The sequence below is a fragment of the Sylvia atricapilla genome, chromosome 6 (genome assembly GCF_009819655.1).
Source record: "Sylvia atricapilla isolate bSylAtr1 chromosome 6, bSylAtr1.pri, whole genome shotgun sequence".
Taxonomy (NCBI): Eukaryota; Metazoa; Chordata; class Aves; order Passeriformes; family Sylviidae; genus Sylvia; species Sylvia atricapilla.
Window position 1 is genome coordinate 17,974,706 of NC_089145.1, and position 26,869 is coordinate 18,001,574.

The window sequence follows — 26,869 nt, forward strand, 5'->3', positions numbered from 1 at the left end:
AAGTCCTTGGAAATGCAGAGCCATTGGCAGTTGCACCTGCTGCATCCCAGTATGGGGACAAGTAGTGTCAAGGGGAAGCCACCCCTGCTTACACCTCTGGAAAAAAGCTTGGAAGATTTAATGTAGAAAAATCTAACCACATCTGCTGTGTATTAAATGCAATGATTTAAGTTCACTGATGAAATTCACAGCCACTGAGCTACAGATTTTCCCGAGAGCCAGAGAGCATTTTGGGCCCATTTTGATGTTTACTTGTCCTGTGCAACAGGCATGTAGCCACAGAGGTGAGGCAAGCTGAGGAAAAGATGTTACTTGTCCATTTGCTCCTGTACTCTGATGGCTTTTCCCTGGGCATCTGCTACTGGCTACAATTGGAAATGATGCAGGACCAGGGACAAAGGGTTAAGGGGTTAGAATATACTCTAACAGAGAGATTTTTATAGTCCCTTATACTCACCTCTCTCCTGATTTTCAGATATATTCATTTGTCTACTACTGCCTTCTCCCTGGCAGCATCATGAATTTACTCAGAGCAAGTGAATTGGCACCTGCTCACCCAGGCGAACTCTAGCTCATCCCTGGCTCTCCCATCCCAAGCCAACCTGATCCCATTGTGAAGAGCTTGTGGCTCAGTGAAAGGCTCCAATATATATCCAAGCAGCAGATGGGGAACCCTGGACACACTGGGCTGATGTGTCAGGACCAAAGCACACCACTCCCAGACTTAAGCCACAGGCTTGGAGCAGTACCTCCCAGAGGTGAGCAGGACACAGATACAGATGGGTGCTGAGCACCTGCTGGTCTCAGGGGAGCCTGGGAGAAGCCCTTAAGCTCTGGTAGCCCTCTTGGACATGCAGCACAGGCAGGTGCTGAATGGCAAAACGTCTGCAAGGAAAGCTGCAACAGAAGCATTGGAAACAGGAGATGGTTCAAACTCTGTGATCCAGAACAGGAGTGAATTGCATGTGGCAGACAACAGCCCCAGCACTGGTTAAATAAACCAGCCAAACCCTGCCAGCGCCCCAGGATCCTTGCCAAGACAGGGACTGTGCTTGGAGATTGAGAGACCAGCTCTGCAGCTAGCACATATAAGCCTGCCTGGGTAAAATCAGAGAGGCAACACCCGTTTGCACCAGATGAAAATCTGGCCAGACACTTTATAACCCACTGGCCCTGCCAGAAGGGCTGACCCTGCCCCAGGCACCCGTGTTGCTGCTCAATGGCTCGCCTGGGTGACACCTTCATGGGTGGCAGAAAAGGACTTCTGCTGCCTTCATCATGAGGCTGAAATGCTGCTTGACTGCACATGTGTGGGGTGACCCCGCCACACAACTGAACCTGGAGGTGCTCCCCACTGCACTGACACCTCAGAACAGGCAAACAGAAATGCTGAGATTTGCAGAGCTGCTTGGGCTTCGTGTCCTCTGTCTGCAGTGACCCAGAGCAGATAAAGGCTGTAACAGGGTAGATGGGGAATGTGCCTTGGGGTAGGACACAGCTTGGGGCATCCCTGCCCACGGCATGGGGCTGGAATTAGGCGATCCCTTAAGTCCCTTCCAACACAAACCATTCTACGTTCTAGAATGAAAAAATTCTCACAGTCTTTGTGCCAGATACTCACTGGGAGACTGTGCTGGCTCAAGCATCCAGGAGGAGAAAAAAATGCCTGCCAAGAGCTTCAAATGGAGGAGGAGTGTGTTTGTAGTTCTTTGCTATATCCACACTGGCCCTGGATTGGCAGTGGTTGAGCTACAGACCCCAACAGGGTCTTGGGGGCTAAGCCCTCCTTGTAGCAGGATGCTCTGCCTAGGTGGGGGTAAAACAGCTCAGACTTTACCCTATTTGCAGAATTTATCAGGTTATCAGTGGCAAATGGAGTAGGAAGGGTCAGGCTGCTTTTGGTGCTGGAGAATGTTGAGAGGAGGCTGACTCATCAAGCCCAAAGTTAAAACATTCTGAGGATGTGAAGAACAATGTTTCCTGACAGAAACTCACACTGGTGAGGAGGTGGCAGACAAAGCTCCTGATAAAGAAACCAACAAGTGCTAGTATGGACGACTTATCTAATGGTGCTGAGCTAAAGGCTGCAGAGCTGACACACATGGCCTACAAACATATGGCTGACAGTCAATCACTTCATACTATAAAAACCCAATCCTGCTTTTTAATAGCAGGATCCTCTAATACACCCCCCTCTCCTTTCTTGGGTCTGTGTGGAGATTCCTCTCTTGAGTGGAGACACCCCTCAAGGTTGAGCAAGAGATTTGACCATGGTCATTGAAATGGGTAACATCAATCTCTATTTAATAATTATTTTGCCAACTTAAATATAATTGCTTCAATATCTATAAAAAATGATGCACTATGCTAGTAGTTTAAACTATCTGTATTGTGTAGTAAACAATTCTGAATAAAGTTTTTTTAGTCTAACGATTATCATCATCAATTGAAGTAAATCACTTTTTTCATTCATATAAATATATTTGGTTAGTCATCCTTAATTCTGTAGCACAAAGTTGTATAAAGGCCCAATTGCACCTTTATAATTCTTTAGACATAAACCATTGACCAAGGATTGGATCCAGACTCATCTCTGAGAAGGAGTTTAGAAATCAAGGGGATCCTTTCTGACCCTTGTGACTCAATGGGAGGGTCTCCATGACAGACCTTGTGTGAAACTTCCATTCTGCCCACAACACTCCTGCATCCCAAACTAACCCTGCAGCTCTCGTCTGACCTCCCATGCCCCCTGCTCTTGTCTCAGGGCAGGGTGACAGTGATGCCAGAGCCATCCCTGCCAGGGCTTAGCACCTGGCAGGGAGCACACACACACAGGTGCACACATACAATCTCCCTCTTGCATTTTTGGTCACCTTCCCAAATGCCAGCACGACATGGCAGCCCCGTCCATCTTTCCTTTCTTCTGTACATCACTTACAAAGCTGCTTGATCTTAAGGTAATTACTTTTCCCACAGCAGCAAGGGCCTCTCATTTGTTTTTACATGCCACTAATCTAATCCACAGGATTGTGTTTGGATTCCTGCTTCCCCTGGACTGTTCATAATTTAAAAAAAATTCAAGATTGGGATATAGCAGTTGAAAGGGAAAAGTAATACCTCTCTCTCTTTTTCTTTTTCAAAACCACCAAAACTGATGCTAGATAAAAGGGATAGGAGAAACCAGGGAAAATATAGGGTTTGAGGTTTTTTTTTCCCCTATTTAAAAATTAATTTTGTTAGTAATCACCCAGGGAAAAAAAAAAAAAATATTTGTTGCTTTGACCCTACAAGAACCTCTAAATATTTTTATTACCTTGCTATTACTGTGAAGCCCCACCTGGGGAGGTAGCAGGAAACATTCCTTGGAGGATCCTAGCAGCTTTTGGGGCTGAGCTTCTGAAGAGGGAAGTTTTGGTGACTAATCCCAGGAAATCCCCTTCTCCTGGGCAAGAGGACCTCTTCCTGACCCTGACTGTTGTTCCTGGTGTGTGGCATTTTTCTGACAGGTCTATGCCCAGACCCTGAAAGGTGCTTGCTCTGGCAAGACATGGCAGTCATTTGGGTGGTCTTGGCACACCACAATCTGCTCTAACCCCTCCACTCCTGAGGGGCCTGGAGGGGCATCCATTACTCCTGCCTGGTGACTGCCTCCATCTCTGATCCAGCAGAACAAGCCTCTCCTCCTGTGACAGGACTGCTGGTGCTCGCAGCCTGACCCCAGCTGCCGGTGTGTCCATCCCCATGCTGCCTGCCGGGGCGTGCCTCCTCCTCTGCTCACCAAGTGCCTTCCTGCTGGGACAGACCTCCCAAAGGCTTCCACTGCTTCCTCCCACAGCAGTTTCCCCTCTTCTTTCTCCCCTGAACCTGACATCTCTCTGTGTCCTTTACAGCTATGTTTGCCTGTACCCTTGGCCAGCACATGCCCAGCACAGCCCTGGTCTGGGCAGCCTTGATGGGTCCAGGGCACGACCAGGAGGCAGCACATGCTCAGCACTGTCCCCACAGGCAGCATGGCCAGGGCTGATGTGTTTTGGCTGGAGAGGAGAGAGCAGGTACTGTGGTGCTGTGGTACTCACCTCCAGGTCCCTGTCATGGCTCTAAGTCCTCTGGGGTGTGATGATGCAGATGACAGGAGCATGCAGCAGGGAGAAGAAGATGGAGAGGAGATGAAGAAGAGACTGGGCTGGTGCTCTGTTGGGGAAGAATGGTCTGACTGCCCACAAAGCAGCAGTAAGAATGTGGGCATTGAGTTTTGTCAGCTTCCACATGGGGAAGGGACTGGGACAGAAATTACATGGGCTGGGTGGTGGCAGATGTTGAGGCCTTGGGACGAGCCCTTGTGACCTGCCACGGTCTTCCAGTGCTATTCTGACATCAGGAAGAAGGCCAAGATCCCTACAGATGGAGCCAGAGAAGAAAGAATAAAAGTAACAAATGCAAACCGTGCCTACCCCACACCACTCCCCCAGAGAGGTCCTGCCAGGGAGGCACCGGGGTGCCAGCAATTGCTTGCAGGTGGTGGCTGAGCTGGGTGAACCAAGAGCAAGGCAGGGGAAGGATAGAAGAGACAAGGGTGGGGATAAAGGGAAGTGGCAGAGAGCTTTGACACAGCCGGGCTGGGAGAGGGCTGGTTTCACACTGGAAGGCCTGGCAGCAGGGACTTGCCCAGTGGCACTGGGGAGCACAGTCCCCAAGGAAGCTGTGCCTGCTCTGTTGGGTTCCAGAAATCAGAGGTCTCTGGTCACCAAGGGAGGAGAAGCTTGAACACAAGCCAGCGTGGTTCTGAGCCTGTTTGCAGCCTGTAGCTATAGGCTGTGACAAAGATCATATCTTTAAGACATGCCGGGGTTGCACACAGCATTATCATATGGACATGCTCTGTAACACCCCAAAAGCACCTCAGCTTTCCAGTGCCAAAGTGGGTCTGGGATCTTCTCCACTACATTTTGTGGGCATTGCAGGTTGCCTAAAAAAATATTTCCAAATACACCAAAGTGGGCTGTGATGCAGCAAGCTACGACCAGCATAGTGCATTTAGGGCACCACACTGGATAGGCAAAAAGAAAATGTTGAGCCCACTGAGTGCCAAACGACACCTGAACGCCCTGGAGCTGCTTGAATTTGGTTTCCGAGTCTTTTTGCTTTTGAAAAGTTGTACTTGTGAGACTCTCTTCTTCCCTCTAGCGTCCATTCCGAGGCGTTCCTCTCGCTCTTCAAACCCAGCAAAAGCGGCGCCTGCCTGGATACAGTTGCAGTCACTCCGTTCTCAGGCACAGGTTTTATATCTACAAACGACACTACAACTCTCCACCCAGAAATGTGACGTTTTCTTTTTCTGCTTTACGCTGTGCCATGCAAGAGGATCCCGTTGCAAGGCCGTTGTCTCCTGGTAGCTTAAAAAATTATCTCAATTACTACCTTAATTTTAGGACAATGATTCTGAACTCCAGTCAGGGATGCACAGCCACGAGGTTTCTGATGGCAGTGTGCAGAGGGATGGGTCAGAGTGAGCCCCTGCACTTGTTGCCTGTGTTAAGACCATGCTCCACTTCCTCTCAGGTCACATAATTTCTCCTTGGGCTGTAGGAAACCAGCGCAGAGATTAAAAATTCCTGCAGTGCCCCTAAGGCTGGATCAAGGCTGTCACTGAAAGGTTGTTTTATTTCTGGTGACAGCAAGAGACCTCCAGGGTAGGATCTCCATCACCTGGGACACCTCCCAGCTGGCTGAACAGGTTTCCAAAAGTCCAGCCATAATCCTTCTCTTTGAGGACAGACATCCCTCTCTTCTGGGGACAGGACAGCAGATCTGCCCTCCCAGATGCACCTGCACAAGGCCAGCTCAGGGTCTGCTCTGGCACCTTGAATTCAGTCCAAGACAAGCCCTGTTGGTGTCCTGCAGCTGTGCTGCCCTACCTGTGCCTCTCTGGAAGGTCCAAAACCTTCCCAGCCTGCCTCAAAGAGCCATGTGCACTGAGGTATGCTGCCCCAGTGCTCACACGCTGTCTCCACTCCCCGAGGCTGATCCTTTGGCTCAGCCAGGACATTTCCAGTATACCCCAGTATCTCCTGGGGTAATTTTAGAGGAACAAAACACAATAAAAAACATGGCCAGGATTCTCTGGTGTAATAAAAAAGCCATTGCAGGGCAGGATTCATCTCACCTGGGAACAGATGGTACCAAGCAGACATCTAAGCCATAACAAACCCTGTTTTATCAGTTGAGAGACTGGTACGACTGGAGCATGAGCCACCTGACTCATCATACCCTAGAAGTACCTGTGTTCTACTACGGGTGCAGATACTGCCCATGGCAAGGAGCCCAATCCTGTCAGGCTCTGAACAAGCCAAGGAACCGTGTAGGAAATGATCCTGAGTTGGCCTGTCATTTGTGTGTATTTGAAGAAGGGGACACTATGACATTTTCCTTCCTGAACATCTCCTGTGTTTTCTCCTCCTTGACAGCCAAAGAAAATATCTTCTATTCATCCTTTAATGAAGACTGATTTGTTCCAAGTGCAAAGCAATCCCAGGCCTTCAATCAGAGTAATGGCCTTGGCAACAAGCATGAGCCATGAGCCCTGGGGCTGTGCATGCAACTGCCATGGGGACACTGGGCAGGGTGAGCATCCCCTTTGGCCTGTTCCTAAATGGGATGCTAAGGTGTCCACAATGGGCTGGGCTCTGCAGAGCTGGGAGGTGCAGAACCCAATCCAAGTCTAAGCAGGAGCCACCTCTTCTTGTCAGGGCCCATTTGTCTGGGTGGGATGCTGTCCCAAACATGTTCCCCTTCAGGGGAAGAGATGATTCTTAGTCACTGAAATAACTGGCTGGCACACATCTCCCAACTTCCTTCTCCCATATTGTTTTTTTTCAAGTTCTTGCTGAGTGGAGCCTTTCAGTATGCAGGGCACCACCAACACTATAGAAGGGCTGTTTGTGGGACACCAGCTAAGTGATGCTGAGAGGCCTCCTGGACAGATCATGCTTCTGCTGATGCTGCAGCATTGTCACTTTGGGCCAAATCCCTTTGTTCTGAGCCCAGCTCCCAGCAGGGCAGCTGTTCCCAGCTAGCCACCCCCTCCCTTAACAGCATGTACTGGTGAGACTAGGCTCCCAGCAGAAAACTCTTCCCTGCAGTGCTGATTTATTAATAGATGAGGGGAGCAGTTCTCGCCCCTCTCTCCAGCTTACACACTAGATATCAATTTGGCAGCCAGCAGAAAATCTCATTAAGGTAGTGAGATACTTAAAGGCATCAGCAGCTCCTGGCCCATTACAAGAATGAGGGGATGAACTCTGGTAATGTACATCTGAAACTGGTCACATCCAGCTGGAAGCAAGGATCCTACTGAGACAAATATTAAGAGTCTGCAGGGGCAGGGATGGGAATAAGATCATTCATTAAAGGACTTTGTCTATATTCAAGGGTAATTTTAACAGAGGAAACAGTGACAAAAAGCCCACACAATGAAACTCCCCTTTTTCCCTTTTGGGCCAAGAGAACTGAACTCATAAATAGCCCATCATGCCTTACATTTCCTAATTAGCCTATTAAAGACCTGACCGGCTTTTCCATTTTCTAGACTAAAAAGGTGGGAGAGGAACAAGCAGAGGCTAAGCCAGGGCAATAATCTTCCTTGTGGATCTGTTATAGCTGTCCAGACAGCAATAGCCCTGTTTATTTTCCTTATCCCGGAATCTGCAACAGACAGCACCATGGCAGCCCTGGGAAACCTTGAAGTGCACCCACTACTGGCAGAGAGAAGAGAGGAGGCTACCAGCCCTTCTTACCCATCAGACTGGGCTGTGATCACAAACTTGCTCTCTTAGCAAGCCTCTCTGCTGTTCCACGCATGACAGGCTGGCCACTCAGCTCTGGACACTAAATCCCCACAGACACAAGGGCAGGTGGCATCCAGCCTGTCTCACATGTCCCTCCCTATCGATATACACTGATACACGGGAGGAGGTGATGCCACCAGCTGATGCAGCGATCAGAAGGTAGACTGTACGTCTCCTCCTGCCCCTGTGAACACACATCACCATGCAGCATGTAACTGCCCTGGTTAGGCCACCAGTGGGACAGAGCTGCTTAATGAGGGGTGGAGTGGCTGTTCTGAAGGTCACATCCAGCCTGCAGCCCTGAGGGTTACCACTGGGGTGCCTGATGGGAAGGTGCAACAGGAATCCCTGAGTTTAATGGTTTTGATGAAGCCCTTAGGCGCTGATTTCCCACACAGGAGGGCAGAGCTGGTTTTTTCTGACCATTCCTTCACATCCTCTCTGTGAGCTCAGAGAAGCTCCTTGCTCTGTGCACATACAGAGCCAAGTGGAGTTTGCTCTAGGATGAGACCACAGGTGCTTTTGAGAGACTTTCCAGATCTGTACCAAGAGTTTTGTCTCTGCAGATGTGCATGTCCAGACCCAGTTTACACACCCACAGATCGTTATTTTTTTTTTTTCCTGCCACCCCTCTGAAATGAAGAAGGCTCTGACTATCTGGAGAAGACAGTCCTACCCATCACCCCCTGGTGTGACCCTGGCTATAGAGAAGGGTCACTGCTCTCAGTGTCTTCTTTCTTTTACAAGGTCAGCTTTTTGTGTGTGTGATGATATGGTCAGTTGCACCGGCCAAATTTAGGAGCCTATATAAGGACCCAGGCACTGTTGCTGAGTGAAATCCTGCCCGCATCCACAGTATTCATAAAATCACATACCACATAGTTTTAAATTAATTTTGATAGATGATTTCTGCTAGGACACACCAAAAACTGGGCAAACTTGCTTCAAGCTCTAGACCTTTTTGTAAGATAAAGTGGTGCAATGAGTACCATGACAAAAGAAAGTTTTAGGTTTTTGTCTATTATTCTGCTTTTTTAAGTTAAGATGGCCAGTAGGAAGGAATCATAAACCAATTCATTAACTCATTGTGTAATTACTGTTTTATAAAATGATTTTAAAAATGTAATCTAACATAGTAATTTAAACTGGAAAAATGTGATGACACTTGGTTTCAGACTGCAACATCAATAAAGTTTAAGGCACAGTCATTTGGAACAGCATCTCACAGACTGCAGTCACTAAAACAGATGTTTTGGATCTTATCTGAACATGAAAAAAATTCCCTATTGAAAAAGAGATTATTCCCTTACTTCCCTGCTTTGCTGCATCATCATTTAAAAATATCAAATTATAATAAATTGGAAAGTCTATTTGATCTGAAAATGCTAGAAATGGGATGGAGGTGAAAGGCACATGCAGGGAATGCTCTGACACCTGGTGACAGAAGTCAGCTCTGCTAGAGAAATTCTGGAATGCAATGTCTATTCAGAGGTAGTGAGACAAAACATTCCTAGTAGCTATGGAGCAAACAAACATTAATACTGGGATAAGACACTTGTTCAGCATTTGCTCCCATAGCAATGCATCCTACAGGAACTTCCAATGCCTGTGAATAGAGAGCTCCTGTGGGCTCTTCCTCAGGCAATGCACCCCTCCCTTGGAACCTGCTCTGGTCAACACTTCCTCTCAAGCCCTTGGTTTTGGCCCTCACATGTTAAACATCCAGGACTGCAAAAGACACATTGCTGGCTGCTGGTAGGTCACCTCCTCCAGCCCGCTCCAGAGACAGCAGGCTCCATGCTCTGCTTTATTTGGTGTTCCTGCCTGACTCAGAGCTGGGCATGGTGAGGACGAGAGGAAGTAGGATAGGATTTGTTCTGTTTTAGTGCGTATAGCTTGCAAAAATAACCACATTTTTCTGTGATAAGAAGTTCATTAGCTCATTGGTTGATCAGTGGTTGCTCTTAAAATATTTCTGGACCAGCTGTATCCTGAATTGCAGCAAATCATGTTATTTGTTTGAACTGCTCTGTGTTTTTAGCTTGCAGAAGAAGCTGCAAGACAGCACTGATCCTTCATGGCCGCAATGTGTACATGGCTCCAACACATGCTGGCAACTGGGTATCTTCTAGGACTGAGGGCTTCTGTTCTGAGATGTTTTTGTGGCAGTAAATTTGTCTGGCAGTGACTGCAGAATGGACCTGGCAGTCAGGGGCCAAGCTGAATTCATCGGCCTAAACCTCTGTGAGGCTTTTGTGGGTGAGTAGGCAGCTGGGTGCTTGTGGTTGATCTCTTTAGAAGGGCTCTCATCCACGATGGGCCTGAGAAAAAGAGGAAAACTGTGGTGAGACTGCACTCCAGATCTGAATATCTGCACTCTCCTCACCAGCTCTGAAAACTGAACCAAAAGCTGCCAGGCCTGGAAGAAGCCCCAGGCACATGAGCTTCCCACACAAGGCACATGCTCTCTGCCTATGCTGACTCCAAAGTGACTACATTAATTCAAACCCAAGCTGTCATGTCACAGGTCCTCAGCTGTGTTTCTTCAAAGAAGCAACAACATGGTGCTAAATTTACAGGAAACAGGTTGAAAAATAAACATGTTTTGGTGCATGTGACACTTCTCTAATGCCTACTTGATTTTCCAGAGATCATTCTAACATGGATTTGTGTCAGGGAAAAAACTCAAGTGGGACGTCAGGAACCCTTCCTGGAATGTACTGGAGGAGAGTTTTGAACAAGTGCCACAAGATCTTTGCAACAGATACAGTATTGGCTCTGGGTGGGGACCATGAGAATGGAGCAGTAAGAATACAGTAAATTCTGGGCTGCGATTCAAGAAAATACAAAATTTGCAATACTCAAGCTATAAGGAACATGGGAAAATGCTTCATTAGCTCTAGACAGTCAAAGGTAAATGTCAGTACAAATAAAAGGAATTGTTTTTACAAGAAGAGAAGAAGCAGGAGACCTGAGAGACAACAGACAAATCTGCCTTTTCCTGCTGTGAAGCCGCTTCCATTTCCCCCAGATGCATTCCAGTGCACATACCTGATCCTTGATGACAAAAGAGCTGCTGGCCCTGGAATGGGCCTTTGCTGGCTGGTGCAGCCCACAGGCTGGTGCCACCCTTGGGATCCAGAGGCAGCCAGTGTGCTGTGCAAGCCCAGGAGAGCAGGTTCTTTGTCCAGAGGCTGGGCTGAATTCTCTTGATGAGCCTTGGACCTGTATTGCTGTGTACACTGCCTGTCCTCCTCTTGGCTGGGTATTTTTAGGCCCCTGTGGTTCCTCATTCTCCAGGGTCTTGCTGCAACATTCACTGCAGAGGCAGGTGAAGGGTTTTTTGGAGGGGATGGAATTAGATAACGTTTTGTGTTGGAGAACACTGCATCCTCCTGAGCCTGTGACAAACCTGAAACAGAGTGGAAAGCACAGTGATTTACCAGTTCATCTGACTGCTAAAGGACTAACCCAGGGAGTGAATGGTTTTGGAGATGCTGTGTGATGGAGCTGGGTGGGCAGATGTTGGCCATGTTGAATTGCCTCCTCTGACAGGGTCTGGATTCACTGGCAGCCTCCCTGCCAGCACTGCTGGCAAGGTGTCAAACATGGAACAGCTCACAGGCAGAGCTCACAGGGCACACACGAGTTCACCTGCTCTCCTGTTCTCAGGCAGGATCCCACCTGCATCATTCCCTGCCAGTGTTTGCTCTGACTTGCTCTAAATACCTTAGGACTCCTTCCAGTGATCTGAAATGCAAGGCAGTGGAATAATCACAGATGAGTGGATCCACTTTTTAAATCAGATGCAGAGATTATGCAATCTCATAAAAAGTGCCTGACTGCTGGGGAAAATACTGCATTTCATGTAGGGCTACTTTCTAGCTGTTCATGTTCCAGCCATGCAATTCTCTCCATGTAATATGTGCAACACACAGAGAAAAAAATAAAAACAACAAACTTGTTGCTGCCTTATAAATATAACCAGCATGCACACATGCTTAGAACCATTCTAAATATAGCAGGGATCTGATTGCTCCTGCCTATTGAAAGAACCAACCATTCTATAAATAGCAGGGATCCAATTGCTCTGGTTTATTAAAAGAACCAACTGTACCTAAGTGCCTGATATGCAGGGTCCAGGGCAGGAACATAATCTAAAGAATGTGCCACCAGAACTCAGGCCCAGAAAGTTCATTTCTGTGGCTCCCAATTGTTGGGGATGTATTTTACTGCTAGGTAAAGCTGATAAAAAATTTCATGGAACAGTTTATATCACACTATATGCTTTTTAAATGTCTAAACTTCGTATTTGTTTTTAAGTACATCCACTCTGAGAGACTGGTATGTCTGACTCAAGAGCCTGAAATAACATTCAATGCCTTCCAAAAAATGCAGTTTATATGGATCTGATGCTGCAAACATTTTTATGAGAGGCTTTGCTCAGATGACTTGTCCTTTTCTGGTCAGAAGGATTGCTTCTAGCAACAAGATCTTCTGTGAGAAATTCACATTGGATTGGACACACTTCTGTGTGTGATTGGGATCCTGGTCAGTCCCCCCTGCCACCTTAGACAATTCTAGATTTCAAACCACTCCATCATCATCCAGCAGATTTAGTTAGAAGATGGATCCATGCCCACAGTGCTATAGGACATGACACTGTGAGTTATAGGTACACTGTGAGATGTTCGTGACGTTGTCTTGTCAATCTACAAAGACGATGAGACCATCATACTCAATGTAAAGAAATCATAAAAAAAATCTGTAAAAGATCAGATTGAATTTAAAGACATCATGCGATTATAACCTAAGGTTTCTGTGGTCACTGGACAATAGGCCACTCCTTTAGATTTTTCCAAACAGCTTTTATTCTTGTTAGGGAGATATTGTTTCTAGTACTGTTAATATTAATACACACAGAGGCTTCAAATAATTTAATGACATTTCCTTTTTTTTTTTCCAAAATATACTATATTTTTTTAAAATTTTAGTAGATCCATTTTTGCTCTTCAAAAAAATGAAAACTCACATGCTTTTTTTACTTATGGAGAAAAAAAGAGGGTTTTTTTATTAACAATAGAAAAATACTGAAATTGTAATTAGGTATGGTCCTCTATTTGTGTTTGGAATAACCATTATCAATGTTTTTAATACTGTTACAGACAATATTCAACAAGTAGTGAAGAGTGGGAATTCTGCTTTCATTGATGCAAATGCAATTTCAGAGAAGCCTTTGGCTTTATTCCTGAGTAGAAGAGCATGTTCCATTTTTAAACCTTTTATTAAATACATCCTTTTGGTTGCATATCTTTCCAGAATTCCCAGTTGCTCAGTTAAACCTTAATCATTAGCTCAGTCATTATTTACATCAGTGCCAGCTGAGTTCAAATACATCTCAGTAGGAATGACAGTATTTTAGACTCCCCTGGCACTGTCATAAATTAATGACAGAAGGTAAAAGATAGAGACATGTCCTTCTACTAGACTTGATGCTAAGCCAGTGTAAGATCACCTTTGCTCCTCTTAATTCCACATATTAATGATGAAATATATCAACTGATGGTCAACACAGCTGGCCACAATGTCCAGCTTAAAAACTGGAAAGGATTGCTTAGGGTCTGGCTCTGCAATGGCATTTTCCAACTGCTGCTCTAGAGCACAGACACCAGATCTCATAAAACACTGGGGTTACCAATGCACCTGTCTACAAACACCATGTGTTACTGCCCAATGCCAACTCTTCCCCAGGGGTTTAGGTCCAGTACCTGAGGAGGAGTGGGAAGGAGGGTCAAGTGAAATCCTTGCCATGAGGTCATCATCATAGGCCTCTCTCAACTCCTCCTCTGAGTTGTCAGTCAGGCTCCAGTCTTTACCCTCCTTCACCTTCAGAGCTTGGCTGGTTTGTTCTTGCTGATCTGTTTGCAGGCACCTGGACAACATCAAGTATCACACCTTTAATTAGCTTTTGAGTGTGTTTATGCAGCTGGTCAAGTGCAGCTTGGAATGGCCACTCAGACAAACACTCAGACAGTGGATTTAGTTACCCACTGCTACTTCACACCTTCCAGGAGGTATGAAAAATCATTCTAATTGGATCAGCCATCTAAGATGTCGGTGTCTAATTATGTCAAGCATCTTAAAGTTAACCAGGTGAAGTGGGGCAGATTTTACTACCCAGTGAGGTAAGCTCAGAGAAATAAAACCACTTTTACTTCCAAAATAACCATTACCTGCATGTGAGACCTATGAAATCTCAGCAAAGTGGTATTTGTATTTCAGCTTCTTGTTTGCTTAGGCCAATGTGCTGCTTGCAGAAAAGCTCATCCCCTTTCAGCTCTTTTATTGTCTGAAGGTAGACACTGTCAGGGCCAAGAATGGCTCACCAGTTATGAGAAGTCATTTTCTTGCTCTTGCTAAGGAAGTGAGCCCATCCTGCCTGTGCCCCCGAGAGGAGGTAGAGGATTCTCCTTCCTTGCCATCCCGCAGATGCTCCAGGCGGGAGGATCACCGCCCAAAGCAGGCGCAGGAAGGCAGGAGGCCGACACTACCCTGGAATCCGCCACCAGGTGGCCAAAGCGCTGATTTATTTTTGCTGCAGAAAACGAATGCACACTTTATTGCACGGCGAGATTTCCCCGGCGGTCTCACCCCTTGTGCTGCTCCGTCCACGCTCCCAGGTCGGCGGACACCTTTTCCTGGTGCAGATCTCTTCCTCCTCCAGAGCCACAAAGGTTTTCTGTCGTCAGACCAGACGGCTTCAAAAGGCTCACAGCAGGCGGCTGTGGAAATGGCAGATGCTATGTAGATATCCCTGGGAACTCTTCCCAGCTCCCTTTCTATATTTTAGAATGCATCAAAGCCCACTGTTGTTTTTGAGCTTTTAGATCATCCCTCATAATTTTCTAACTCCTCAGTTTTAAGAAGTCCCACTCCCCAGTCATGTGTTGTTACAGCCTGAGGAACCCAGGGTAGCAGTCACAAAATTGTTGATTCGTATTTCACTGGATATAAACCTATAGCACCTATACCAATAAGAATATTAAGACCAGTACCACAGAAACTGCATCACTCAGTATATGACCAGAGTTTGGTTCCACATCCCAGCTTTTAGCACACAATAATTCACTAAAATGTTCAAATTTGCTTCAGAAAAGCTTCCTATGCGAGGCAGTGGCAGCAGAAAGACAAGGGTGGTACATATTTTTTCCCTGTAGTTCTTTAACATCTCTTGTTCAGCATTAAGTCCGTGTCCTGTGCATCTCCCTGATTTAGCCCAGCCTGTTTAAATCTACTCATGTTCAGCTGTGCTGTGCTGAACCTCAGGGCCCACAAAAGCTGGCCATGACAAGCCAGGCTGCTCCCCCTTACACACAAGGGTATCCTCTCACTGAATTAGTGCTGAAATGAGCAGACTGTACCACCCCACTGCCAAGAGGAACAAACTTTGGCTTTGTGTTTGTTTAGGTAATAGGAATGACCTTGCAGTATTACCAGGCTGACTGTTTATACCATCATCAAAAACACACTGCTGAAAAAAGTATTTTTCCTAAATACTGTTGTAGAAATACCATCAAATTTTGCAATCCTGCCTTGTACTTTGCCCACTGCAGGATGATAGGAAGTCTGCCCCCAGCAGCTGATAAGTGATTTTCAAGTGTTCTCTTGCAGCTCATGGTCCACAGCTGCAAACACATGGGCACATGCAACATCATGGCTGGAGACCCTCTGTCCTCCTCAAATGTTGGGGGTTCTTGGGCTACAGAAGAGAGTGAGCTGCTACAAGCCACAGTGGGAGTTCAGTTTATGCCAGGAGTTAGGGGGTCACCATACAGGAATATGAAGTATACAAGAAAAACTTACACCCAGCTTTTGCCTCCTCATATGGAGGGCCTTGGCAGGATTCCCACATATAACTTGACAGAATCCTAAGAAAAACAGGGAAAAAAGAAAACATTTTACTCCAGCATCTAAGAAATGGTGCTGTTGTTGAAGTCAGTCAATATAATTTCCCACAGACAGGAAGTTGTAATATTTAATGGTGTAGGTTCACAGCATCAGCTGGCATGGCCTGACATTGCTGCTAAGAGGCAGTTTTCTCTGCTTCTACCAGAATCTGTCTTCTTCTGCTCCTGCTCTGCCTCCTTAGTTGTGCTGGTGCAAGACACATGGTCAGTCAAATCAGGGAACAAATTCAGATTAAAAAAATATATATTATTTTGGGGGGGTCTTTTTTGTTTGTTCTGCTGGATTGTTTTTCAGCTGGACCTTGATCAAAATCAGGCTAATAACATAAGGCAGCAAAGGGTCAGAAGAAGCAGTGAACATTGGGTGAAACTGTCTCCATCAGTCGTGTTAGCTGCCTAAAAGTGCATGTAAAATTATGGTCTCATTCCTGACAAGCTGTACTTGGTTTCCACGTACATTTCCAAATGTGCACTCAGCTGTTGACTCTGCATTGCCTAATCTAATCCATCATCCTGAGTCCTACCTATCAGCAGGGAACTGAAGAGAGACAGGCATCTGAGAAAAGCAGCCCACAAAGCAGCCTGGAAACAAATGCCATCTTCCTATCTAATCTGCAGTCTGTGGGCTTGGTGGGGTTACACCATCAAGCTGTTTCCAAGAGTCAGGGAAGGATGGGTGGTATTTCCAAGTGACTAGGGCAAGAAGGGAAATGGTAGCCCTGTGTTTTTGGCTAGCCTGTAGATCAGGATGGGAAGTTAAGGAACTGACTTCTCTTGCTGAGGGACCAACCTCTGGAAACCCAAAACAAAGAGCTCACTGACAGCAGTGATGCTGCTGCAGTGTGAGGCTGCAGCACAGACAGTCTGAGCACATGATCCAGTGGGGAGTGAACGTGCATCACCACACCTCTCTAGAGGACTCCCTTGGACCACGTTCCCACAGCTGAACAGGATGAGCCTGATGTTACTCAAGCAGGACAGCTGGGGTGAGGTCTGAAAGACAGTGCCAGCAGGGGAGCAGCATTGCAGTATGGGGCTGTGAAAAGGGACATGCACGTGGTGCATGGGGGCAGGGGGATGAGGAGTGGGCAGCCCAGGTGACTCGCACCTTCTGCTGCAGGGGGAAATAAAGGAAAGCCTACACTAGAGCGGGTGAGTCTCATGGAAGACAACATATGCTGAACCTTATTAGCAGTGCCATGGGTGGGTGGTATTCAAAGCACCCAGGCTTTCATCAGTAATAACATTCAGAAGGAGGTGGAGGTGTGGGAAAGAACAGGATTAAAAAAACATACATTACCATGTGTCAAATCACTGGAGTCATCTTCTGTGAACAGCTTATCAGGAAAAACAGTGGGATCTGGAAGAGGACAGTTACTGGACAAGAGGCTGGCACCACTACACATTCCTACATTAGCAGAACACTGTGCATTTCCAGGTCTGGAAGTTGTTGGGGATTTTGGGCTGCATCCAGACTGCTTTGCTACTTCCCCAAGATACGGATCTAGAAGAGAGATTTCATTAGTGTAAGCAGAGTTGTGCAAGGCTTCAAACCACATCATCACTGTATCTTGCCAATATGGTGACTACTGCGGCACACCTGGAGCTAGAGGGGACAGAAAAATATGTAACTGCAGCTACAAGAAACATGCTGGAATGGGTCCAGCACAGAGACAGAGGTCTTCCAGTGCTGCAGAGTCCTGGCAGAATCTGGGGATCCCTAACTAAACTGATATCCCTTCCCACCCTTCTACTCCTAGGCACCAGAGACAGACTGCTGGAGGTACGGGTCAGGAGCTGCTCTGTGCTCACGACCCACCTTGGACTGTCCCACAGGTGAGCCTGGACACATCCAGGGCTCTGCTACTTTCCCTGCCCAGGATAAGGGTAAACTGCCTCCTCTCATTTGCTGCCCACAGGGGAATCATTCCAGACTTGCTGCAGGCACAGCCTAGACCCCAGTGTTAAATACATTGCTTAAATGCCTTGGCATAATTCAGATGGTGATGGACACCTTACCAAGCTAGCAATCAAGCAGGGGAAACTACACCAGGAGTTACAGAAATCTGGGAATGGCAGTGATAGATTTTTCCAGTATCACCTCAGAGACAGATAGTTCTCTACCACAGAAAGAAAGGTGAAAACTGTTTTTGTAATGCTACAGGACAGGAAGGTTTATAGAGAAATTAGCAAAGCCAGACAGAGCCTTGTCCTCTTACCTGCCCCATTGCTGGTTGTCCTGGGAGCACAGCACAGCTCTAAAAGCAGCATATGCAGCCAACAACCCATGGGAGAGAGAATTTAATTTCAGTGCACAAATCAATAATGTGCTTTTTAAACTGTTGAGTATCTCCCAGCTCCAAAGTGAGGCATCAGCACTGTGATATTATGGCCATTTCCTTAACAGTTGAGTGTTGTGGACCTTTAATGTATCTTGGGCACAGCTGTTAATATGAACCCATGAAACACACACCATGTGAAAAGCATCCAAATCAACATAGCTACTGGAAAGAAAAAAGTACTAGGATGCCTGAGCCTGACTGGATGAACTTACTGATTTACAGCTGCCAGCAAGAATATAAGTCTGGTTACACCAGGAAATGACACGAATTCACAATTTTGTGCTCTGCCCCTACTGCTTCTGTCAGCAAACTTTGTTAACTAATTTTCTGAACCTCAGGTGATGTTGCCAAAGCACGATCACTGAGGGATCAGATTTTAATGGATATTTTCCCTACCATGACTACTATTACAACTAATGTTTTGGACCCATAGGGATTTAATAAATGACAAATGTATGTTCTTATTCCAAAAGAAACTAAATTTTTAATGGAGTACAGTTGGCAGGCAAACCACAACCTGGGGAAGGGGCTGGGAAGCCAACTACATTGCCCACACTAATGGGAAGCAACATGAGCAGTTATAGGAAATACTTTGCAATATTTAATAGTATGTGGTAAAGTGCATGTAGCATGACACGTAAAAGCATGGACATCTGAACTATTACCAAGGCTGCAGGCAAGAGGAAAACAGATTTTCAAACTATTTATTCTATACTAACGAATGTAAGGAATTTAATCATAGTAACAAAGTGGAACAGATTTCTTCAAGACCATGCAATCTTCCTGCAATGTTGCTACCACTGAAGGGTGGTAACCAGATTGCCTTTCCCATTATTAAACTGGAATAGGAAATCCTACTACATCCATGCTACATGGGATTGACTGCTACCATGGAAAGAGCTGTGAACAGCTGTAGTTGAAACATTCTTTTCCAAGCTTTGCTTCTTCCCATCCTGCAAAATGAGCTCTAAGTACAAACTCCCAGCTACTGTTCTATTTACTTGATGCTCAAGAAGTTGTCTGCATTTTTTGATCTTGATGCCCATCTTAGGACAATTTCCATTTAAATCTGCACTGTTATCTGCTGAATTACAGCTTTTTTCCTTCCCAGGTGAAGAAGACAACATCCTTTGTCCCTTCACTATGAGTAAAGCTTGGCTTTAAAGAGGTCGGCTTGCTCTTCATCTTTCTTTTTTTACACATCATAACTTGAAAAATGAACCCCAACAGGAAACCTGTCATACCTAACCATGAAATGTCTTTGGCTAAACCACCTTCCTTGATGGATTCCTTGATGATTAGAGAATCCTCATGCATCTTCTTGGAAGGAAGGAGAGCAGTCTGGCTTGTTGGTATTCTGTCCAAATACTTCAAGTGGGGAATGAGTTTTTTTACTTCTGCTCTGTAATTATAGTCTGGGTCCTGGAGAAATTGAGAAAGTGATCAGTTTATTTAACAGTCTGTGGACTTCCAGTAGCACAGTACTGTTCAATTTGTATGACCGCCATATAATTTGAAATGCTCCTCACATAATTTCTACTTGAATTGATCATGAAAATGTCCTGAGGACTTCAAAGACATGGCCTTCACCCAAAGGCTCCTTTGCTGTTTACCCACCGATGGCTTTGCCATTTGTCTCTGTTATATTATGTACAATGTGCAAAAGCATAGAAGGCCACTGATACCCATGGAAAGCCTGGGCACCCACAGCATTCAGCCAATCTGTCTCCCTGCTTTTGTGATTCTCTGGTGTTTGCATCAATACTCAGGTGATAGAAAGACTTGAAAACATGTAATGAGTGTTGCTACACCTGCTGATTGAAAAAGAAAGAGCACTTCCATGGACTGTGTTTTTAGGCACACAGTAAAAAATGTCTAAAGCAAGAGTGCACCGATAGTGGCAGAATACAAATGGACAGCTACCCACCAACCAATTGCTTCACTCAGGCAAATCTTATGCCTTTCAGGACATTGCATGAAATATTAGAAACCTCACAAAGCCAAGTCCTCATTCAATACAGATTGGTCACAAACAATCTGTGGGTCCTGGCTGGCTTGTTGCTCCCTCCCTCTGCACAATGCAGCACTGATGTTGCCAGAGGGAACTCACCAAATAAAATGTGTTAGTTGTAGTTAAGAGGTAGACACTAATTTTCTCAAACTAAGTCTTTAATATTAATTTAAAAATAAGTCAACCATTCTCAGGTACAGCCAAATCCCAGCCATGTCCTGTTGGAGGGAAGAATCATGTTATGCTCATGTTACATTACAGCAACAGAGGCTGCACAATTTATCATCAAGTTGTTGCTCTTGGTATAGATAACAGGGGAAGATGAGCTCATCTGAAAATCAAATTACAGGGAGCAGACAGGCCATCTGAAGAAAGAGCAGTAAATTTAGCTGGACCATTCTGTAGATTAAAAGTAAATAAATAGGAGAGCTTTTACAGACCTTTAGCAAGGGCCAGACTACAAGAACGAGCTTGAGGAATTAGAGCTGGCCATCAAGGGCACACCAAAGTAAGTCCACATCTACTCTTTTCTATATGGCTTTTCTATACACTAAAAAAAAGAGCAAGCATCCATTGAAATCAAAAAAGAAACAGAGTCCATGGAGAAGCTCTCAGCAGCCAAGGGCAGGCTCCACTTTGTAACCAACTGAGAGCAAAGCATCTTCCAACACAGATATTGGGTGAGAGACTACAGAGAACTCACAATCTGCCTCTGCTACAACTCAGTGTAAAATACACCATTGTTCTGATTCTCCAGACAAATTCACATCTGCAACCAACAAAGACCACTAAAGCCCCCCAGATATTCCTCTGTGGATACCTGGAACTTGGACTGTAGATAAGATAGAGGTTGTACCATTGTCTGGGTCTTATCTCAGACTTAGGTGGAGGTTAGTAAAGCTGAGAAGAAAAAGGTATCACTGATAATGGAAAGAAAAAATGCAGAATTTACAGGCCACAAGGAAAGACAAATCAGCAACTCTGCTGAAATCAGTTCCCACTGGGTAAAAGGTAATTTTGACAGGGGAAGATCGTGATCACCAGCTCAAAAGAAAAGGAAGACTAAGCACGTGGACTAATTAGCATTAGAGGCAAGAGATAATCATTTAACAAATAGCATAAGAGAACTGTGTAGCCAATGAACATTAATTCCTTTGTTTGCTAAAATGTATAAAGAATGAAAAGCGTTGAATGACCTTGGGACCCTACCACCAAGAAGCCCAGGCTGAAGAATTATCAACAGGGATGCCACTGGATCCATGGGTGGTGACAACATTCTTCTCTCTCTTCTCTTTTCTATTTCTTTTTATTTCTCTACCTCACATTTACTGTTAAATAAAATTTGTATCACTGACTTTGGCATAAGTTTTGCACTGTAATTCAGGCAGAGGCATGTCTCACTAGTCAGATTTTAACACCTACTTGCACAGGAGTAAAGACAACCATTCTGCATGGAGAAGAGCAGGAGGGCACACCACCACATACTACTGCTCTTTGTACTTCCATTACGGGACAACATGCAGAGTATCCCAAGGACTGATTTCCCCACCTGAACAAGCCAAAGCAAATCTGACATTTACCCATTACAAGTACACTTAAGGACCGAAGATGCCAAATCCTCCAAAAATACCACTTTCATTGAAGAACAACAACAAGAGAGTAGAACCAGACCTTCTGTGTTGTTAGGATACACTGCACCATTTCTATAGTAGGAAGCTATGAAAGGAAGTGTCAGTAGCTGTATTTATCTCCATGGGAGTAGCATGAGTAAGCAGGCATGCCTTATCCATCACAAGCAGGCAGTGCTTCCTTACTGCAGGAATATGTTTTTCCCCTCATGATTGCATCTTCCATAAAGGAGAAATGTACCAAAATGGAGAAATCATTTTAGTTACAAGCAGTTACAATGTGGCCCCTTAAGGAAAATTCCACCAGTTCAAACTAGAAAGGCAAGTATATAATATTTTCTTTTGAATTCCAGAAAGGAAAATTATGATAGCTAAAGAGCTACCTTCCATGGCCCCTTTTACTGAACAATAAGATCAAGCCAACAATTACTGAAAAATGTTATTAACTCATATATTTCAGAAATGCCAAGATTTAAAATATATGTCTATTGCATGATTGAGTTATAGTGTTAGCACCTGTTTTTAAGGCTAAGTGAGGGAAAAATATCAAACCCAACCTTTTAGGCAAATTACCAGCATTAGCGTAACTTCTTTAAAATACACAGGAAAGCTATGGAATATGTTGCAGTGGGATAACAGCCTCAGCTCTCATTTTGGACCTGCATTATCAGCTGTTTATGGTGCCATTGGGAATTGTACCATCCTTAGTGAGACCTGTGTTTTACATAACTCTGTTTGTGTCCATAGACCTTCCAAAAAACCTGGATGGGTATATATTGGTCTTTTAATATCCCAACAATGCTTTTTTATGAAGCAGGAGAAAGTGAAAGAGAGTAATAAAGCTCTGAGGCTGTTCACGTAGAATTAGATCTCCCTTGCTTTGCTTGTTGAGTGTCCTGAAACCCAAATCAGATCATGTATTGGTGTGTTCTCATCTTTGTGACACAGAGGATCTTCCATGCCTTCAACAAAATACCTCAGCAGAAATTATTCTATCATTTTAGTGTAGGAGGTGAATCACTGTATTTTGTATCTTCAGCATTTTCTGAAGGTCTTTTTGGTCATTTGATTTTAACCTTTGCCCTGAAAGGGTAACAAGTGGTTCCAAAATTATAGCTTTTCCTAGTTACCTCAAGCACTGCTTTTCTGAGGCATGGTGGTGTTGGAGGACTTGCTTTTAGACTGGAGAGCCTCCAAAAGAAATGCAAAACCCTCAAAATTTGGTATCTCACCACGGAATCACAGAATGGTTGGGATTGGAAATGACTTCTTAAGATCACCTAACCCAGCCCCTCTGCTAAAGCAGATTCACCTGGAGCAGGTTGCACAGTATCACATCCAGACAGGTTTTGAGTATCTCCAGAGGCGGAGACTCCACAGCCTCTCTGGGATGCCTGTTCCAGTGCTCATACTCCAAAAGAAGAAGTTTTTCCTCATATTTCTGGGAAAAGGCCCAAGTCTTTACTGGCAGTCTTGTATTTAACTTGTGGTCATCTTGGAGACCATACTGATGAGACCACAAAATCAACAGAAATTAAAGGTGGGAATGTATCCTATGTCATCATTTAGAATGATGCAATAGGAAGATGCAGAAACATTTCTCATTTCCAACTGACAGTTCAAAAGCACTGACAAAAAATTAACACAGTATGTGCAAACCAAGTCCTCACCTCTGCAGATTCTGCATTTGGCTTCAGGCAAATAAGGTTGCCCTCCACTGTCAGGTGGCTTAGCTTGCAACAAAGTCGCAGGTACTGCATCTGGTTGATGTCCTCAATATTGTTCCCTTCCAGGTCCAAAACCTCAAGGTGATCCAGCCAGGTCAGCTGGCTCAGGTCAGAGATATTGTTATAAGCAATGTAGAGTTCCTCAGGAGAAGTAAACAGAATAAACACGTAAACTACGGCCTTGCACAATAACACCGAAGCTTTGCAAAATGTTTTCTAATATTTGAAATACTAAATGTCACGGGATGAAACTGGCAAGCAAGTGAACATTTTATAAAGTGTGGCTGTTGCAGTCTTAAAAAACAAGCACTACTTTCGCCATATACTGCTTTAGGCCTACTCAGGATCAGATTTGAATGTCACACCTCATTTTAAAAAGCTATTTTGTAGCATTTTAAAACTAATTCACACAATTCAAGGCATCAAAGCAAAACCAGCCAGAAAAGTAAAGGGTGAGGAGAATGACGACTAAAAGTAAAGAATATCAACTGAAGATAATTCTCAGATTGTCATTTGGCAGGACACATCTATACTTACTTTTAGAGTGCTGCAGGAAGAGATCCCATCTAAATCTGAGAGCCCACAACGGGCCATCCACAGGACACGAAGATGGGACAATGAGGTTCCAAGATCCCTTACAAAAAAACAATTCAAGCTCTATTTGAATGAGCAAAAAAATTCAAGGTTTGCTTTCTTTTTCCCAAGACTAGGCCACTGCTACTTTCTTCAAATCTCACATTGTTTACACGAAATTCCATTTTAAAATGTTCACCCTCGAAAGTAGGGAATAAAATTTTACTCCTATTTATTTATCCCACTGTCACCTTTGTTCCCGTATGACAACGTGTCACCCCAGCTCTGTTTGATTAAGATTATTCCAAGAGCTACATCATGGTAATTCTGCCATAAATCACAGGCAATTGCTAAGAATTAAGTGGGGTTTTCTTACACTGGCATCAGTGGCTGTACTTATATAACCCAAATACCGCCCACTCCCACACCAAATTAACATATCTGAGCTGACTGCATGGTCAGTCTCACTCTGTCCCTCTTACAGAGTTACTTCTGCTCTGATTTTGCAGTTGAACAGAATAACACTTTTGCCAAATAACAGTTTTTGAATCAGCAGAAAATTATAATCCTTTTCATCCCATTTCCCCCACCCTTTGGGAATAGCAAAATATCAATAAGGGATCATTTATATGAATTTTAAACTTTCTGGTCATAACCCAGAAAACCACACACTGACCTGCTGGAGTCCACACATATGCAATGTCCCTGACTGACCTTACAGTGCTGCACAATACAAAGATAACACAAAAACTGGGGGCTTAATCACCTGCCATCTTTGGTAACATTAAGTTGCATAAAGCCACTAGTCTAAGACAAACAAAATACAACACTTTATCAAATCCCAAACCAACCTAAAGCTCAGAATTCCTGACTGTAGCCATGATATCAGAGTACCTGAATAATGAAGAACTAAACAGTGGACAACTAAATTCAAAGACACTTTATCAGAGAAGGTAGAGACTAGCATGGAGTTCACAGAAACACAGTAATGGCTGAGTTGGAAGGAAGATCATCTTGTCCAAAACCCATACTCAAGCCGGGGCAGTTTCTCAGGACCACATAAAAAGCTAAAATAGTTGTAAGAGTTTATTGGACCTCAGAATTTTGGATTAAGCTATCTCTTAGAGTATTCATTCTTATAATACAGAGAATAGAAAGTTTCCTTCAGAAAATTGTGGAAGATAGAAGTCATGAGGGCCCTTGTAATCTTGAAATATCAAGGTAACAGTTGTACTCATGTCTTCTCTTTGTGAATGACAGGGAACAGCATTGCCCTCTGAGAGCCTTATGCAGCTTTGATGTAGCTTTGCAGCAAACCCCTGTAGTCAAGCTGCCTGCTTCAGGGATACTGGGCATCCAGCCAGTCCCTGAGGTCAGGAAGGAGTGCTTTTATGAGTGGTAAGTAAAAGCACTTTCAGGAGTGCTTTTCCTCTTATCTGTATTTTTGTTGTTTCTCTACCATCTGAATACTGGGGAAGGGCCTTGTCAGGAGAAAGGAGCATGTGTAAGCCTGAAAAAAAGCTGAGTACAAGGAATATCCCCAGGTGCCTCTCTTTGGTGAAGGGCTAAACACAGGGTTGAGGGGAAGTTTCTAGGTGAAACTGAGGGGTTTCACCTCTTTGCCTCCTAGGGACTGGTATGTGCATGGGCATCATTCAGACCTATCCAACTTCATCCTCTAGCACTGCAGGCATTGGGTGACTCTATTACCCCCTCCCTGGATGCTGCCCATTTAAACAAGCTCACAATGGATACTCCACACAATGCGTTTATGTGTGGTGTACCCGTGTGTCTTGGGTACTTGCAGAGGGCAGAACCACTGCAGGTTTGAATGCAACCCAGTGTTTGATAACAGGGTCTTGTTATTAAAAAAATGCTTAAACAGACACATACGTTTTATAGCTTTTGAGGTAGAAACAGTGCAGCTGACTCAATTGCCAGAATTAAGCAAAAAAGAAAAACATCAGTCTCATTGAAAATCTCTTTCCATCAAAGGCTAGTCTTCCCTTGAGGAGGAAACCCTCAATGGATATGAGCTACAATACCTGTAGTGAATTCTGCCCAGGAAGCCTGCCTCTAGTAACACAAAGATAAAAAAGCCAAATTCACATTCCCACCTCCCTGGCCTTGGACAAGATCTTCCAGGGCCTTTTTACATTGTGTCTAAATAAAACAAAAATTGGTTCTAAGGCTTCCTTAAGGAACAGATGCCTCCCAAAGTAATATTTACAGAAAATTTATTATTAGATTTGCAAGCTGCATGCCTATAATAAGAAAGAAATTAAATTAAATTACAAAAACAGAACCTACCATCAAGCAAGGCCAACAGCCATAAACACAAATATGGCATTAGGAATAATGTGAAGGGATTGCACTGCTCATTTCATGACCCTCTTTAAGCACTGATGAGATTTTCAAATTCTGGAAGTTTTTCAAATTTGTGCAGAATTTTCTCTTCTGTAAACCACTGAACAGAGATAAAGGGAAGTAGTCATTCTCATTTTTGTGTCATTGAAACAATGTTTCTGATAGATGCCCTGTTTATTAGGCCAGCAAAACTGAAGACAATCCTAACCTGATTACTTCATATATGTAGAGTAAAATATGGTGAATGGACTTTATTTCCATTTTTATTTTGTCTTGAATTTTTAACTGACAGGTTTTTGCCACAGAGGGAGATTGCAGTAATATGCTTGTTCCTACTGTTTGTCTGTCAATATAAAGAATGCCAAAGCAAAGCAGAGAATTAATTCCCAAGCAATTCTTACACAGGGCCC

At 44.5% G+C, this 26,869-nt stretch overlaps 1 protein-coding gene across 2 annotated transcripts in view; it reads right to left on the reverse strand.

Annotated features, from left to right (window-relative positions):
* Positions 1-9,476: 9,476 nt before the first annotated feature.
* The window catches only part of LRRC56 (leucine rich repeat containing 56), a 58,183-nt gene continuing 40,790 nt past the window's right edge, over positions 9,477-26,869 (reverse strand). For both annotated transcript variants that reach the window (XM_066320988.1, XM_066320987.1), the window contains exons 5-13: positions 24,057-24,153; positions 23,463-23,660; positions 19,398-19,575; positions 17,112-17,315; positions 15,708-15,772; positions 14,496-14,626; positions 13,613-13,776; positions 10,896-11,256; positions 9,477-10,165 (exon numbers count right to left, since the gene is read on the reverse strand). In XM_066320988.1, coding sequence (XP_066177085.1) covers positions 9,973-10,165; positions 10,896-11,256; positions 13,613-13,776; positions 14,496-14,626; positions 15,708-15,772; positions 17,112-17,315; positions 19,398-19,575; positions 23,463-23,660; positions 24,057-24,153 — 1,591 coding nt within the window. In that variant the 3' untranslated portion in view covers positions 9,477-9,972. The remainder of the gene's footprint in view (positions 10,166-10,895; positions 11,257-13,612; positions 13,777-14,495; positions 14,627-15,707; positions 15,773-17,111; positions 17,316-19,397; positions 19,576-23,462; positions 23,661-24,056; positions 24,154-26,869) is intronic.